At 33.5% G+C, this 17,671-nt stretch overlaps 1 protein-coding gene across 4 annotated transcripts in view; it reads left to right on the plus strand.

Annotated features, from left to right (window-relative positions):
- The window catches only part of LOC113039306 (lysine-specific demethylase 4B-like), a 48,072-nt gene that overhangs the window by 313 nt on the left and 30,088 nt on the right, over nt 1-17,671 (plus strand). For all 4 annotated transcript variants that reach the window (XM_026197141.1, XM_026197142.1, XM_026197143.1 and 1 more), the window contains exons 2-7: nt 3,848-4,244; nt 6,179-6,354; nt 6,646-6,760; nt 6,938-7,131; nt 12,993-13,042; nt 16,660-16,763. In XM_026197141.1, the coding sequence (XP_026052926.1) occupies nt 3,867-4,244; nt 6,179-6,354; nt 6,646-6,760; nt 6,938-7,131; nt 12,993-13,042; nt 16,660-16,763 (1,017 nt within the window). In that variant the 5' untranslated portion in view covers nt 3,848-3,866. The remainder of the gene's footprint in view (nt 1-3,847; nt 4,245-6,178; nt 6,355-6,645; nt 6,761-6,937; nt 7,132-12,992; nt 13,043-16,659; nt 16,764-17,671) is intronic.

Here is a 17,671-nt window from a genome sequence, read left to right on the forward strand (position 1 = left end):
CTTGAATACAGGCGTGCATTTGATACATATGTCAAAGTGTGTGATGCATATGTGTTATTTGAATTGTGTCCCGGGTGGTTTTTCCATGCATTTCGCTTTGGTAGCCATGATGCATTCTGCTGTAGGCTGCACATACACAAAGGCCATTTAAACCTCCATGTCTCATGCTGACTGAACTTGAGCTGAGCTCAACACTAGGATTTTAACGTTTATTTTGCATCGATTGGCCAATTCTTTTTCGTCCATGTGTGGATGTTCTTTATGGTTAAGCTTCAAGCATATTTTTAATATATGTAATAAACTAGAGAAAGCGAAAGCTAGTGATAGAAAACTGTCTAAGCTAATAAGACGTGCCTGAGATGAATTTTGCGTGCATTAATTGAATATTTATCGCATGCTTGCGTTATATTTTTGTTAACAGATAATATATAATTAAATTAAATGTAAACGATGCACTTTGTATTTTGTGTGTGTGTGTGAAAAGTAGTTCATCCAAAAAAATTGTAATTTACTAAAATATAATCACCCCCAGGCCATCCGAGATCTAGATGAGTTTGTTTCTTCATCAGATTCGAAGAAATGTAGCATTCCATCATTTGCTCACTAATGGATGTGAATGGGTGCCGTCAGAATGACAGTTCAAACAGCTGATAAAAACATCACAGTAATCCACACCTCTTCAGTCCATCAGTTCACATCTTAAGAAGAGAAAAGCTGTGTGTTTGTAAGAAACCAATCCATCAAAATGATTTTAATAAAAATGCGGGTCCATAATAACGCTTCCTCAGTGAAAAAGTTGTCTGTATCTGAATCAGGAGAGAAATCTGCACGCACCTTTTGGCTTTTCAAGATGTTATTAATTTATGTAATACTTGTGCGTCAGGAATAATGGTCCATGGGGAAACACAGTGTTTCTTGCGTAGTTACAGTAAATGGACTAAACTAATGATTTTTTTTTGTATTCAAGTTGCTCGAGGAATCGTTTTAGTTTCTATCTATTATTGATACTATCAGTATTTATTAATATAATTTTTTTTATGTAGCTAGTTGTAAGAATTCGGTATTTACAGCTAGGGCAGCACAATTAATTAAATTTCTTAATCGCGATTACAATTATAGATGCAACAATTATGTAATCGTTCAAAGCGGCGATTAATCGTTCTAAATCTACTTATGTTATTCTGCATGTTTAAGATGCGTTTTTTATTTCTATGTGTTATCTTAAGAGTTTTTTTTACATTATTTTGATTTTAGTTTTATTATAACATTATAATACTGCTCATATTTTTACTTTATCATTTAAAGAAGAAACCCATCCGATGTATAGTTGACATTTGATGCTTAATAGTATAGAAAAGCACTAAAAGTAGAGTGATTCCAGCTTATTTTAATATAAAAATATGGTATGCAGTTGCATCAAACAATGGTATAAACATCTTTAAATGTAAATTGTGATCATTGTAATGAATAATCGCAATTAGAATTTCAAGGGAATAACCAACAATTATGATTTTTGGCAAAATCGTGCAGCCCTATTTACAACGAAAGTAGCCTATTTCCATGCCATTTAAATATTAATGCCTTGAGCAACGTGCCCATTAAAATCCACCTATGCATAAGAAAATATAATGCAAAGCGTCACGGCTGCCAGGATCTTATTTCAGTATTTCAGTTTTTGTAGTTTAGTTTAAATTAATTTAGTTAGCCATTTTATTATTGCAACGTTGCTGGCAATTTGATTGTGTGCAAAATACCCCATATATTACTCTTTAGGTCTTTAATATAAATTTTACATTTGTATGACTTCAAAATAGTGTCTTTGTTTGAAAATGTGCTTTTTAAAGAATATTTCCATTGCTAGAACATTCCAATTCTGTCCATTCAGTTTGCATTAGTAAATTGAATGGCATTTTCTTTATTATTGCTGTGCACAGTAATGGATTTCTCATGGAAAATCATGCAAATATCCAAGTTTTATTTTTTTTCATGACTGGTGAGCGTTTGCATGATTCCTGTGGTTGTTTCTGATGAAAGCGTGTGCAACGCAACAGGTCAGACGAGGATTTCAGCTTGGTTACTGTAAAAATGTCTGTCAGATTGTTTTTCAATGCTTTTTAAATAAATAAATATAATTTCCTTTTATCAAACATTGCTTCTTTATATATACATTTCTTGATGGCTTGTCCTTTTAATTAAAACCCATCTCCCACTAGAATAAATCCTAAATAACATGAAATTTGTACATGCTATAGAGCTAATCCACAAATACTTAAAGCAATGGTTTTCTATTTTCTTTTGTATTCATGCAGTTATTTTAATTGTTCATTTTGAGATATTTGTAATTAAAAAATACATTTGTAACATTGCAGAGCCTTTCAAATTAACTACTGAAGATATTAATATGATTAAAATTTGTGAAAAGGCAGCTAAGTACAAGACCTTAAATGTGTGTTTTCACTTGTATATTCAGTGGATGTTAGAAAATAAATATATTGCAGTTTAATGAGAGTTGAGTTATTCCTATTTATGATTGACTGCCTTTATTAATTAGTTTTATTGATGGATACGTTTATAGTTTTCATCTTTTCAGTTAATTTCTAGACTTTGTTTCCCTGAACAGTAGGTTGTAAATGTTATAATTTGAACATAATTATGAATAGAGTTTTTTGACATTTTAATTAAACTTTTCCATATACATTCTTAGGAATTAAAACATAATATTGATGCTAAAAAATAAATAAATCACACACCAACTATCATTTATGATTGACTGAATTTAACATTTTTTTATATTGATCTGTGTATTAGTTTTAAGTTCATAGTTTTAGTTTAGAAACATTTTAGTTCTTCTCAGACTTTGTATTTCTGTCTTTAAAAACTTGAAATAAATACACTTTTTTCATTCATTCACATAAATTGAATGCTTAATATTGATGAAAAGAAATGCAACTTTTATAGTAATTAAATTTATGATTAGGTGAATTGAAAAAAAATAAAGTTTAGCTTCAGAAAACCTTTTAGTTAATTTCAGCAGTTTTTCTCTAAATGGTTTTAAATGGTTTAATTTGAAAAATATAAATTTGGTTGTTTTTATTAACCTTTGAAAAATTGGTTTCTTATAGTCATGTTCATACATTGAAGCTTTAAAAAGATATGCATTATTGTCTTTATTATCCTAAAATTGATAAATCTTTACATGTACATGTTGAGATATTGATGTTATGATGATATTGACTGAAATGAAGATAAAGTTACATTGATTCATAGATTAATTTTATACTCAAGTTTATAAATTTAAGAAAAAAATAGTTACTCTCAGGCTTTTTGGTATTTCTGGACAAATTAATAAACTTTTAATATACACTCATAAAAATTAGTGCTGTCAAATGATTAATCACGATTAATCGCATCCAAAGTAATTGTTTTTGTTAACAGTATTTGTGTGTATCCTGTATATGTATATCATAAAAATATGGTGTTTTTATTTTAAATATAAATGAATATTATGAATTATATGAATATGAATACATATAAATATTTTCGAAATGAATACATGTAAATATTTTCGAAATAAATGCTTCATATGTGTGTGTATTCTTTATGTACATAATACATTTGCACAGTATACACACATATACTATGCAAAGAAAAACTTTTATTTTGGATGCGATTAATCGCAATTAATTGTTTGATGACACTAATATAGATTAAAACTTAAAATTAAACTTTTACAGGAAAGTTATTCCATGACTATTAACAATAATTTATGATTGAGTGAATTTATTTTTATGTTTAACAATTGATAATTGGTTATTTATTTATGTTGTTTTTATGTTTGCGTCCGCAGCATTTGCTGACTTGGAGTCATGGACCCGGTTTTACCTCCAGACCCGAATCCTGAGCCTGAACCGGCTACAGACGTGACTTCAGACGCCGTTCAAGATTCTCCAGTCCAACCCACCTTGGATCTGAACCAGCAGCCATGCCTGGAACCAGCTCCAGAACCGGCCCTGGAACCCTCTGGAGAACTGAACCCGAACCCAGAAATAAAGCCAGAACCATCAGCACCAGAACTCACACCAGAACTACCGATCCCAGAACAGGCCCCGGCACCGGCACCGGCCCCAGCAGCCAACTCCTACAAGATCATGACCTTCAGACCCACCATGGAGGAGTTCAAGGACTTTGGGAAGTACATCGCTTACATCGAGACCCAAGGAGCTCATCGTGCTGGTCTGGCAAAGGTATCGAATGGAAGTTACATTTACCGTATTTTTCGGACTATAAGTCGCGAAAAATATAAGTTGCATCAGTCCAAAAATACGTCATGACAAGGAAAAAACATACATAAGTCGCACTGGACTATAAGTCGTATTTATTTAGAACCAAGAACCAAGAGAAATTATTACCGTCTAGAGCCACGAGAGGGCGCTCTATGTTTATAGCACCATCTCGCGGCTGTAGACGGTAGTGTTTTCTCTTGGTTCATTTCTCTTGGTCCATGTCGAATTAATTTTGATAAATAAGTCACACCTGACTATGAGTCGCAGGACCAGCCAAACTATGAAAAAAAGTGCGATTTATAGTCCAGAAAATACGGTAGTTAAATTTTTTATTTAAATTTAAATCTAAATGGGAAAAAATACATTTGAATTTAAATGTAAAATTGTATTACTCATTTGTTAGTGTCATTAATAACAATAAACAACACTTTTTGACAGTATATAAATCTATGTAAATAATAATTTATAAACATAGCTATTGTTAATTAACGCACATTCATAATTCATTAAAATTAATATGTACAACTTGGAATGTTATACTAATATAATGACCTAAAATTTGATTAATAAATGATGTAAAAGTGTTATTTATTGTAATTGCTAATTTCAGTGTATTATCTAATGTTAACATATGTAATTTACTAAAGCAATAAGCCCAAGAAGCCGTTGTTTAACGGCTAAGGTGCATTGGATGGTGCCTAAAACCTCTTAGTTGTTATAAATTTACTGTAAACCACGGCTTCACGGGGCTTATTGTTTATTAAAAATGTTTTTTCCATATATGAAGTAAGGTTTCACACAATAAAACATATTAATAAAGTCGAACGTGGCTTAACTAATCAGAATAAAGGACCGGAAATGTCCGTTTTATAATTAAAAGTTTTGCCCAAGTGGATTGTTATTTTTTATGAAACAATGACATCAACATTGTAAACTAGTGTTTTGTTTTTAATGTTAATAATACAATGCATTAATTGTAAAATACAATTTTCATTTAATTTAAAGCTCAATTTAGTTAAAATAATAAGTCAATATAAAATTAAAATCACAAAATTTAGCAGTTTTCTTAAATTAGGTGTGTGCATATATTAGTTTTGTATCAGTATTGTAAATTTCAGTATCCTTTTGGCCATTTGAAAAACAAAATGTTTATTGAACAATATTTTATTTTTAAAGTACATTTTTATCTAAATTATTTTCTCCAAACTCTTTACTTATCATTAAATTCAGTTTAAATACATAATAGTACAGTACATAATACATTTACAGCATTTATTTATCACAAAATTAGCACTTTTCTTTGATGCTTTCATTAAATTGTGTGTACATATATTAGCTTTATTTCAGTACTGTAGATATCTGAATTATCACTGGCTAATTAAAAAACTATTATTATTATTAAGATTTCTTTTTTTAAAAAAAAGTAAAAAAAAAATTATTTTTTATTTTAATAAAATGTAGCAATTTTCTTATGTCTTTTCATTGTGAGTGTTCGGATGTATATCAGTAAATAATAATAATATTTACTTTTCAAAGTCTTTTTATAAACATTCTCAAACTATTTGCTCATCATTAAAATTAAAGAATGCACATAAAATTACAATACATAATACTGTAAGGCCATTTAACCATCTTGGTTAAGGCTAATTTCTAAATGTCCTTATGAAACTTTTTTTTTTTTTACATTTCAAGTTGTATTAATTAATGCAAAATGCAATAATTAACAATTATACATTTATAAATTAACATTGAATTGAAGGACCTGTAAATGCATTTATTGATATATTTTTTTCCAAGTTTAAGGACTAGGAACAAACACAATGAAATGCTTGAATCAGTTGTCTAATTGTACAGTTGTTGGTCACAGTTCGTAAAGTTCATGCGTTGTTATTAAGGTTATTCCGCCGAAGGAGTGGAAGCCGCGGCGTTCCTATGAAACCATTGAAGAGATGGTCATTCCCGCTCCCATCATGCAAGTGGTGACCGGCCAATCAGGACTCTTCACTCAATACAACATCCAGAAGAAGTCCATGACGGTTGGAGAATATCGCAAACTGGCCAATAGTAAAAAGTATGCTTTGTTTGATCGAAGCCAATTCTTTTATAACATGCAATGTGGTTTCTTTGTAAAGTTTGTCCTTGCTTATCTAAACCTTCGTGTCAGTAAGTTGAAAAAAATTTACAATTAACGTCACTGTTTTTTGGGGGGTGTTTTTTCAAAAATATTGACAGAATAGTGAATGTTTGCATGTAGATGTAAGACTAAGTTTGAAAAGTGTGCCGTTTTACTACAGCCATTTTTTTCTTCTGTCCTTCAAGCTTAATTTATACTTAAACTTTGTATTTTCTTGACTGATCCCAGGTACTGTACCCCTCAACACAAGGACTTTGACGACCTGGAAAGAAAGTACTGGAAAAACTTGACGTTTATGTCGCCCATTTACGGCGCCGACATAAGCGGGTCCCTTTATGACCCGGTAAGTCACCTTTACTGTGATTAGTGTTTGACATTGGCGACTAGTTGTTATAAAAGTTTTTTTTTTTTCATTTCAGTTAAAGTGGATTTTATTTTAACTAACACATATGATTTGAGTTACTATAATAACTCTGATTATTAGACACATGCATGTGTTCATGATGTTTTTCTTCATAAGGACATCACGGAGTGGAACATCGGCCATCTGAACACTCTTCTGGACATGGTGGAGCAGGAGTGTGGGATCGTCATCGAGGGCGTCAACACGCCATACCTGTACTTCGGCATGTGGAAAACCACCTTCGCCTGGCACACGGAGGACATGGACCTCTACAGCATCAACTACCTGCATTTCGGCCAACCAAAGTCCTGGTGAGTATCCTACGTTCACCTTATTTGTGCGTTTGGTTGAGTTCAAAAATTTTTAGGAGTTTGTTTTTTCATAGTTTTTTAACAGATGAAATAGATCAAAGTGATCAAGTATGATCAGATTTGGTGATTTTTGCAGTATTTTACCAAATAAATGACTTTTTTTTTCGTTTTCTGTTTTTTTTTTTGTTATATTAAAGCAATTAATCTTCTGTTTTATATATAAATATTAGTGGTGGGCATACATTATTTTTTTTTTAATCAGATTAATCTCACTGTAAATGGCTCATTTGAATTCTGCCGAAGACATTCAGAATATGTGTGTTACCCAAATAAAATAATGACTAAAAGTAACTAGAATGGGTTTCTCAAGACATGTGGTGCATTAGACCAGTGATATGGCGTTATTTTATGGCGTTAATTCCCTGTCAAATGTCGAGAGTGGATTATTGTAGCGCGAAAGTACATTAATATAATGCGCGAGCGCGAATCTCTCTCCTTGAGCGCGGAATATAATGTGTGGAGCGCGAATCTCTCACATTATATTAATGTACTTTCGTGCTACAATAATGCACTCTCGACATAGGTGAAAGTCATCATTGCTCGCGTAGTATAGACCCAGCTCCCAACCCATCTTTGAGAATAGATTAACGGCAATATTTTTTTTATCGCCCGATAAGAGTCTCGCGTTAACGCAGCACGTTAACGCTGATAACGGCCCACCACTAATAAATATACTCTTAAAATAAAAAATAAACATTACAGCAACACTTAAAAATTGAACACAGTTACAATTGTTTTATTTTCATGTGCATTCAATAAACTTGTGTATTGCTATAGTTTTTTTATATAATGTTTTAGGAATAATTTAATGTGATAAACAGTATTATGTGACAAATGCTGATGAAAACATTTAACAATATTTTGTTAAACTATTTTGATATTTGGAAGTTATTTGGCATTACTTACAGGCAAAGGCATAGCAGTTAAAATTATATTAGTCTTCTTTTCACGTGCATTCAATATATGTGTGTAATTATGTATATGATATATTTTACGCATCAATTTCTTTTTGGTACACTATATTATCCCAATCCCACAAATGCTGTATTATAATATTTTGTTAAAGTAAGTTTAAGAAGTTATTTTTTATTTTGTTTTGCACAGGCTTGATATATGCATTTAGTTGAACTCAGAAGATTCAAAGCAGTTTATTGTTTATATTTTAACACATGGTCATTTTGGCAGAATTTTACCAATATATAGCTTGACGCTTGCCATATACAACATTTGTGAAGATATAATTGTGATCCATCAGTTTGATTGACATTTAGGCCCAATGAGTGTCTGGAAAACTAGATTTATGCTTGGTTTTACAGTACAAACCTGCCATGGGTGCAGTATGAAGGAACTTAAATATAGATCTGCTTTGGACCTCTTGGTGGCGCTGTTGTCATTCACATCAGCTGTAGACATTCAGGATGATGTCATCGAGAGAGATGAATTACGTGCCTTGTGCTTTGTCTCACTGTATCTCCCTGTTGCCGCATTTAAACACACAACAGGCTCTTTATAATGGAGCAGAGCTTTTCAGAAGCACTTGGTTGTGAAGTAAATCCTCCGGAGAATCGTTAGGGATGATGTACGTGAATGAGATCATGCTGAAGTATATGTGTCATGATTTAATTCAATAGATAGAAGAATAAACGTATGTTGAAATCAAGGTTTTAATGAGAACAGCTGATAATAGTTGACGAAATTATGTGAAAACCAAGCATAACATCCCTTGATCGAAATGCTGTTGAAATGGCTTGGTATTCTGTTGGTTTGTTTTCCTGAAGTTCAGCTTGACTTTTCCTCTCCGTTCTTGTGGATAAAGGCTTTAATACTGTATTTTGAGGTTCAGAATACACAATTTTCCAGCTGGGCGTCTTTCTGGTGCTGAAAGAGTTCAAATAAACATGCTTTCAGTGTCCTTTTTTTCCACATGTGAGACTTTTTTCTTTTATCACATCCCCCTCGCTCTCATGTTGCGTCTCCTCCCTGGTGTATCCCCTCATTTCTTCCCTCCTAAGAGAAAGATGCAAGTGTGTTTTGCACACTTGCACACAAGTCCTTGATGCCCTTGGCTTGTGTTGTCTTAAAGAAACCCTGAACATTAGACGCAGCTGTTCTGTCAGTTTCTCAGTCTGTCGAACAGAGGGATATTTCATCCATCTGTGTGTCTTTTAATCAAGCAGTAGTCAATCAGGGGTGTTTTCTGCCTTGGAAAAATGTATTTAAAACTAGTGAAAATGTAAAATGAACAACATCGGGGCTTCAAAACGTGCATGAGATGAAAGTGTAATAGGTTGGAAGGAAGAAAGGTTTTGTGATTTGGAAAGTAGGAAGTGTTTGCAGTAAACAGCAGGGTTTCCACAAAATGGTAGAGTATTATCCAGGACTGAAAAGCCAAGTTTATTAAGTGAATTAATTGTAATTCATATTTTTAATGATGCTGATTGTTAATAATACAATATTTATTGTGGGAGCAATCTATACAAAGTGCACTTAACCAATAATCACAAATAAATGGGAAAGTCGTTGAAATGCATTAGCCACAAGAAGGTATTTAAAATACTTCAGAAATTAAATTCTGTTCATTACGTAGTCTAATAGAAAATGCAAACCAATCTTCTTGCAGTTGTTCAAGATTGTAAACTTTTTTTATAATAAACTTTCTTTTGTCAGATCCTTTTATAAAAGTGCACAGGCAACGACTAGTGCTTTTCGTACCAAAAAGGCTCCGGTAAGGTGTGTTTTTGTCAAACAAACGTCATTTTTATCCACACAATTTACTCAGAAGTACAAAAATACACCAATGTAAATGTTACACAAATGCAAAAGTTAAAACTGCATCTATTTCTTTAAGAAACATTGTTCTATTCTTTATTTAACTTCAAAGTTGTGTGTAGGTATCATTTGCAAAAGAAACCTCATAACATCAAGAGTCTACATGTAAAAATAATGTTTTTATAATGAAAATGTTTTAGTTCCCTGATCCAAAGTTGGTTCCCAAATGAAACCGTGAATGGTAAATGCAAGAGTTAGCATCAAAAACCCTTATTTAAAAGTTGCATTAAGGCTATATTTAAAGATAGTGCTTGATGCTTGTCTCTGTAGAGTTTAATGCATAGACATGAATCATGTTGAAAGGGTCGTAGCATGTTTTTGGCTCCGGTAGGCACAGGTGTCCAAATGGATAAGGGTGCAAAACTGTGATTCTTTAAGAGGTCTTGTGTAAGTCTTGGCTCGCTCTCTTGAGTATTATTCCGTCTCCATTTCTTCTGTGTCCTCATATATCTCTGAAGTGTTAGCTCTTGATGTCTCTAGCTAAGTATTCTCTCTTTCTCCCGCTCTCTGGAGGCCTTATCTCAAGTTAACTTTCCGCACAGCGGAGAACGGCTAGGCTCGTGCTCAGAAAAAAGGAAAGAGTGGAAAATTTACTCACCCTTCAACTCCGCTTAATGCAACTATGCGTGCGCTCATCCTCCCCACCCAAACACCCCCTTCTGCTTTTGAAATTGAATCCGTTTTACTTTTCTGGTAATTACAGTATGTTAAAGTGTGTGTGGTAGCTGTTTGCCTAACCCTCTGTTCAGCCACTGTGAAATTAACTTCATTCGCCTCCAACTCTCCTCCCATCAAAGTCATAATTCTCGCCGCCTCCTGAGATCTAGTGTCAGATTCTTAAAGATTGCGGAGTGGCCCGAAGTGGTGTGCACGCTGCCGGAAATAATCGCTGAGCGAGGGGAATGCTGCAGCTGAGAGGATTGCTTGATTCTTATTGCTTGTTTTCTTGTTCTTGTCCTCTTCAAGACGATGACAAATAAAACCTTAAAGCTGCCGGTGGTGTCGATGCCGTTTGGCAGGTAGGGGTTTTGGGTGGCCGGCGTGGGATTGGAGAGAGATTGTTTCTGGGAAGTGAAGTACGGAATTGTTTCATGGGCCGTAAACAAGGTAAATGGGATGCATCCCTTACATACGCCCAAGCACCTAAGTACCCTTGTATTAAAATCTCAAACGGTGTTTAGTAGGCGCTTTGTGTTCATTTCGTCATTCCGGTGGTACTAGAGGAACCTACAGAAACTGGAGGCTTTCCTCCAAGTGGGCGTTTACAGTCACACCAAGTCAAGCACCTTGGATTTACCTTGATTTACGGTGCCCCTGTTGTGATTTTCATCAATATTTGCTTTCTTCCCCAGACAGTTCCAGATCGAATAAAGCAACTTTTGGTTGCCAGATAGAGTTACTGTCAGCTTGATCTGGTGGGGTTAGTGGGGTGTAAGGATACTCTTGCTGGCAGGAAGCATTCATACCTTAATTACAGCCGCCCATCAGATCCAGCTTTCTATGTGCAAGAAAAGGAGAGAAAAAGCAATTATTATTGATTTGTGGAGGCACCTCAAAGACCAAACTAAATCTACTACAACCAATGTCCTTAGAGTTGGGATGCTTATGGCCAGCCATTCATTGGCTCCATCTTTGGTATTTCAAAGCAATAGATGCAACAAATGCATGTCATCATGGCAATTGATTAGCATTCATGTTTGTTGCGGGTCAAGGCCAATTAGTGGCATCTTTCTGTTTTTTAGTGTCCTGCATTGTTTTAAGACGCTGTATGAAGGTTTAAGTAGTGTCCGGATCCCTGCGTGCACTTAAATTGTGCTTGGTCTTAAATATTTTTGAATGCAATTCTAGTAGAGTAATAATTTCTACATGGAGCTGCCAATAAAATGGCACTGTTTCTAAAATATGTGCCAAGTCCAGGATCATCAAATTCAGGAGGTATAGTTTGTTTCAGACAGTTCAGTTAATTATGAGATTGTGCTACTGCCAATTCCATAATTATATGAATATGGGGAAACACAGGCTGCTAACTAGCAGCTTTCTTAGCTTGCAAGTTTCCATCTCCGTAGATCTGATTTCCATCCTGTACTTGTTCCTGTTTGGTTAGTGCATAGCCAGTTTCCATCCCTCTTTGTTTTCCCTCCATAATACTTGTAGTTTTTCTCCTTTAACTTTTCAGTAAAACCAACATCACATTGTAAAATAAAACAAATCTCTTCTTCTACATTCCATTAGCTGCATACAAAAACAAACCTTTAATCCATCCACTTGGTATTCAGTTGACTTTCAGACGATCCTGCGCTTGTGTAGAGAAAACCACTGCTGTGAAATTGGCCTGTGTTTAACTAGAAAGTGCCACTCGCCCATAAAATCGCCCGTTTTGCCTCCTGCTGCCAGTAGAGGGCAGTGTGACGCCTCTCAAAACCCTCCTGAAGCCATGTTCCCCTCATTGTGAATGTGTGATTTGTAGCTGGAGCCCAAGGGAGGGTGATGCACCGGATTTACATTTGCGTTCGAGGCCTCGGGAGGGTTTCGGCTCTCTGGAAACTTGAGGAAATAATTAGGCTAATACAGACAACGTCAATAACAACGTCAAGCGAATTGAACCTTTAGAAGATATTGTGCTGTTTCCTTCTCCAGCAAAATCATTTAAAATTAAGCAGCACAGCACAATCAGTATTAGCACTGCGCGTGTTTGAGCCGATTAGCCAAAATAAATTGGCTCTCTCGCAGTAATTTTCCAGGCTTTGTCTCGGTGACGTTTGAGTACTTTGTCTTTAAAGTAGCGTGTGAGTGTGAATGTGAAATAGGGGTGAAATGTTCTCTGTGTGTTTTATGATTTCGAGGGCTGTGTGATGATCAGACAGCGAATCTCACAGAGACGTCTCGCTGCGCGTCCCTCAAGTGTCTTTCCCTCTCGTCTTTTTTCCATTGATCCTGCTAATTGATCTCGGTTTTTTTCCTCTTCTCCACAGGTATGCCATTCCTCCCGAGCACGGCAAGAGGTTGGAGCGGCTGGCGCAAGGTAAGACCTCCATTCGTTAGCGTGTCTCAATGCAGAAATGGAGCATGGTGGGTTAGCCGATCAAAACAGAGGTCATTTGCATATTAAAAGAAAAAAAGGAGTGAAAAGGAAATGTTGAAAATTGGAAAAAGTTTTATTTTTTATTCTTTATTCTTCTTTGGTGCAACAAATATATATATATATATATATATATATATATATATATATATATATATATATATATATAAGCACCATTAGCACAATATATATATAAGCACCATCGCACAATAAATTTGTGTGAGCAATATATAAAATGTTTGTTTTACTGAAGGAAGAAAATCATACAGGTTTGAGTATAAATAATGGCAGAAGTTCACTATCGGATGAACGATTCCGGCCTGAGAGGGAAAATCCTGTTCTGCGGGTCTTTTCCTGCCCCAAATTACACAGACAAAACATCGCCGTAATCCTGAATGAGGTGCGAGACGGTGCTGACAGAAAATCCTCTCCGCACCTCCCGAAAGTTTGCGGAGCTGTCTAGGAAAGCCCTGGCGTCTGCCTGTGGTTGTGTGGATCATGAGATGTGAAGATGTTTGTGCGTCTCTGAGATCTGAGGCTGGTGTACTTCAAAACGCTACCATAAACCACATACACAAACTCCTGTCCCACTTAAACAAACACCCTGCTTTAAACGAACGAACGAACACTCGACATGATGCCGGGCTTTCAGTGATCAGCGCTGAGACGTCACACAGAGAACAGACGAATATACAAACACCTACAGCATTTTCACACCGCAATTTGTCTCTTTAGCAGTCTGCGTGATGAATATTTTATATTATTAAAATAATAAAATAAATGTAAATCTTTTAAGTAGTATTATTTTGTTTTTATTTAAATACTTATATATACATTTAAATTAAAGTTACTGATGAATCACGATGTTATTATATTAGAAAAATTATATCATATATTATTATTGAACAATATTGTTTATTCAGTTATGGTTATTTTTTTAAGATTCATATTCATGTTTAATTTTAATATGTATTTTAATATTTTACAATTATATTCAAAAGTTAAAATTCTATTAAAAAAAACTGAAAATAAAAATAAGTGCTTTCATAATGTATATTTATATAAAGTACATTTTATCTCTCTTTTGAATAAATTGTTTCATTTATTCTTCATAGATATAGATTCAAGATGATTTTTGAAATATTCAGATCTGTATTTTTAAATATGCATTTTATTGTATTTATATTAAATATGTTAACAACTATATTGTTTTGTTGTCATCTAGATACAATTTTAGCACCATTTCATACAAATTTATACTTTCTAATTTTTATGTTTATATATGTATTCTAACTATGTATATAAAACATTTTAACATTTTATAAATATCCCTAATTTTATTATTTTATGGGTGAACACTTGAAGTGCTAACACAACGATGAATCATGATTTCTGTGTGAAACTCTTCACACGCACATTACTAATGGTTTATGCAAAACTCTTATCTGTGCATAAAAATATGAATTCACACTCCATCACCACGTCCTTTTCATCTGTTAAATCTGCATTGAAAGACGAAACAAAGGCAGTCGCGGCTCTAAATGACAGTATTGTACCTCAGCATCACTCTTCACACCTTAGAGTCAATCCGCTCCATTCTCCTGCTCTTCTAATGCTCTCAACAAATGACTGAATGCCTGACGATATTTTATCATCGGTCGCAGTGAGTAACGGCGCTTCGCAGAGACACAGAGTCTCAGTTGGACGATCCCCTCTTCAGCTTCTGAAGGTGTTTAATGCTGTTTTGACAATGTGAGGCCTCTTTTTATGCCACATACATTGTTTTAACAGAGTTTCTGCTCTGTTTTTTGCTGTACGAATAACAGGAAGTGGAAGAAATATATTGTACGTTGTAGCAATGCATTTACAGGAGGAAAATCTCCTGTAACTCGCATGATTTCCAGTGTTTTTAGCTGTAAATGTTTTATGTTCAGCGCTAAAGAGGTTATGTAGTTTATATCGATGAGCTTAAACTTTACAAACATGGACTAACAGATGCAAAAGTTTGTATTTTTAAATTGTTATTGTATTTATCTGTATTGTTATTTATGTAAATCATTGTAATAATGTTTTTATAGTAATACAATTCTATGTTTTTGTTTATGTTTTAAGTTTTTGTTAATATCTGTGCATCTATATTATTATAAACACAAGATGATTTTTAAAAAATATTTGTTTATATTTATCGTTACAACAGGTTTTGCGCACAAATACACGCGTTTGCACCGTTTGCGCAGGAAAACCGCTGCTTTGATCGTAAAGAAGCAAAACTTCACTTGTTTTAGCACGAGTGTTTCAACAATAGCAAAGAGAAATGGCTGCTGAATTATCGTACCGTCAAGTTACTGTGGCAAAAGTTCTTCCCACTAAGTGAAAATTACTCAAAATCTGCCGTATTTAAGCCACTTAAGTGTATTGTGGCTAATGATAGAAGGCTGCGTATGAATCACACACCCTAAAATTGTGTGTTTGTGCTGTTGTGCCATTTATCAGACGTTTTGGTTGTGTCGTTGTGACCTTTATTGTTATCTTTGGGAAGGAATGTGGAGACGATTATAATAATTAAAGGCTTTCAGCATGATTCAGCGCGCGGCTGATGTGTTCGACCCACAGCGCACCGGCACAGCTTTTACCCGTAACCTCAAAACCGGTGATTATATGTTTTGCGCGTAATAAGCACTCTCCACTGAATCTCCACAAATGATTTCACTGTAATGGTTTTACATCGGTTCTGTGCTGAAACCCTGCTCTGTACCGTCTACATTAGACAGTATGCTAACCGCCTTTTTTGGGGGGCTATATTAAAGCAATGTGCCCCATGAAGCCGTAGTTTACAGTGAATATATAATATAACGCATTGCATTGTGCCTTAAACCCCCTTAGTTGTTATAAATTCACTGGAAACCATCTACATAGTAAGGTTTTCACAGAATAAAACAGAGCAAATAAAGTGTAATGGTCTAAATTAAAACAGTATTCTTCCACCAAACAATGTAGTTCCTCAGAAACAGTTGTGGTTCCAACAGAGTGGTTGCTGAGCAACAGACAAATGTAAACAAACATAGTGTGTGTTTGTAGAGTAATTTGAAACAGCTTGGAATGCGGCTCAACCAATCAGAATCAAGGAACGGAACTCTCCACTTTTTAAAAAGATTTTGAATATAATAATGATGATATAATAATAATAATACCATGATAATGATGTTAATTAATGAATATGTAGAGTAATATATTTAATTGTTTTTACATGTATTAGTATACAAATTATAAATCAAATTATATATATATATATATATATATATATATATATATATATATATATATATATATATATATATATATATAATTTATTTCTAATGTATTCTGTTTTTGTGAATTAGAATGAATTGTTATTGTTAATGTTTTATCATAATAGAAGTTAATAACAATGAATTAGAAAAAATCCTCTAATAATGTCTTTCTGTAATTCCCTTTAAAGATCTTCAGTCTATTTATTTCAGGGCTTCATCCGTTGGCATCGTCTTACATTTGCCCTTTTTGCTGTTTGTGACTTTCTGCAGGTTTTTTCCCAGGAAGTTCTCAGGGCTGCGATGCATTTCTCCGTCACAAGATGACCCTCCTTTCGCCATCCATCCTGAAGAAATACAGCATCCCCTTTGATAGGGTGAGTTATTCCTACATTGTTGTATCACTTCCTGTCACTCGGACAGCACAAATGTTCAATCAGATAATACGGCTGTTGATAACTGGAATAAATTGAATATGATTTTATCAATGCAAACGATAATCATAGTGGTTCACAAAATCAAACAATGCTTTTTGTGTTTTTGTAATATTATGCAATACATTATATAATAATTAACTATAAATCAAAAACTTATCAGTACAGCACATTTTTTATTCTAATTATTTATTTCGCATTATTATTGTTAATATTGTTAGTAAATAAAGTATTACTGAAATGATAATAATAAAAACAACAAAAATATCCATTTAATTTATTAACTATTTTAAAATGTTCTGTTAATATAATTATAATTTTATTATGCAGATTGTCCAAGTATTTCTAGTTTTATATTCCATATTTCATTATGGAATCATTATTAATAATAATAAATTATAAATACAGTAGTAATAATATAAAATTAATAAAAAGTAAATAGGTATGCCAGTTAAAAAACGTTGCTTTTAATAATTTATGTATTTATTATTATTCTTAAATATCACTGATATAAGATTTCATTTACAATTTGTTGGTATATTAATTTAATTCTTATATATTATTCGGATTATCACATCAAATGAAATAAATTAAACAGATTGAAATTTCATTAAAAAACATTTTAAATTTAAATAAAATGAACTGTAAATTTATAAAATTTTACCAACTCTGAAATAATAATATAAAATATATATATCTTTTTTTTTTATTCCAGTTAATATATAATTTTTCTCATTCAGAAACCTCATGCGATCTTCATGTCTTAGAGTTTGATTCAGTAATGATCTAAATATAGTCCAGTCGGTCTGTGTTTCTCGATGTTGCCATAGAAATGGTATTTGATGGGACTT

This window comes from Carassius auratus, chromosome 22, assembly GCF_003368295.1.
Source record: "Carassius auratus strain Wakin chromosome 22, ASM336829v1, whole genome shotgun sequence".
Taxonomy (NCBI): Eukaryota; Metazoa; Chordata; class Actinopteri; order Cypriniformes; family Cyprinidae; genus Carassius; species Carassius auratus.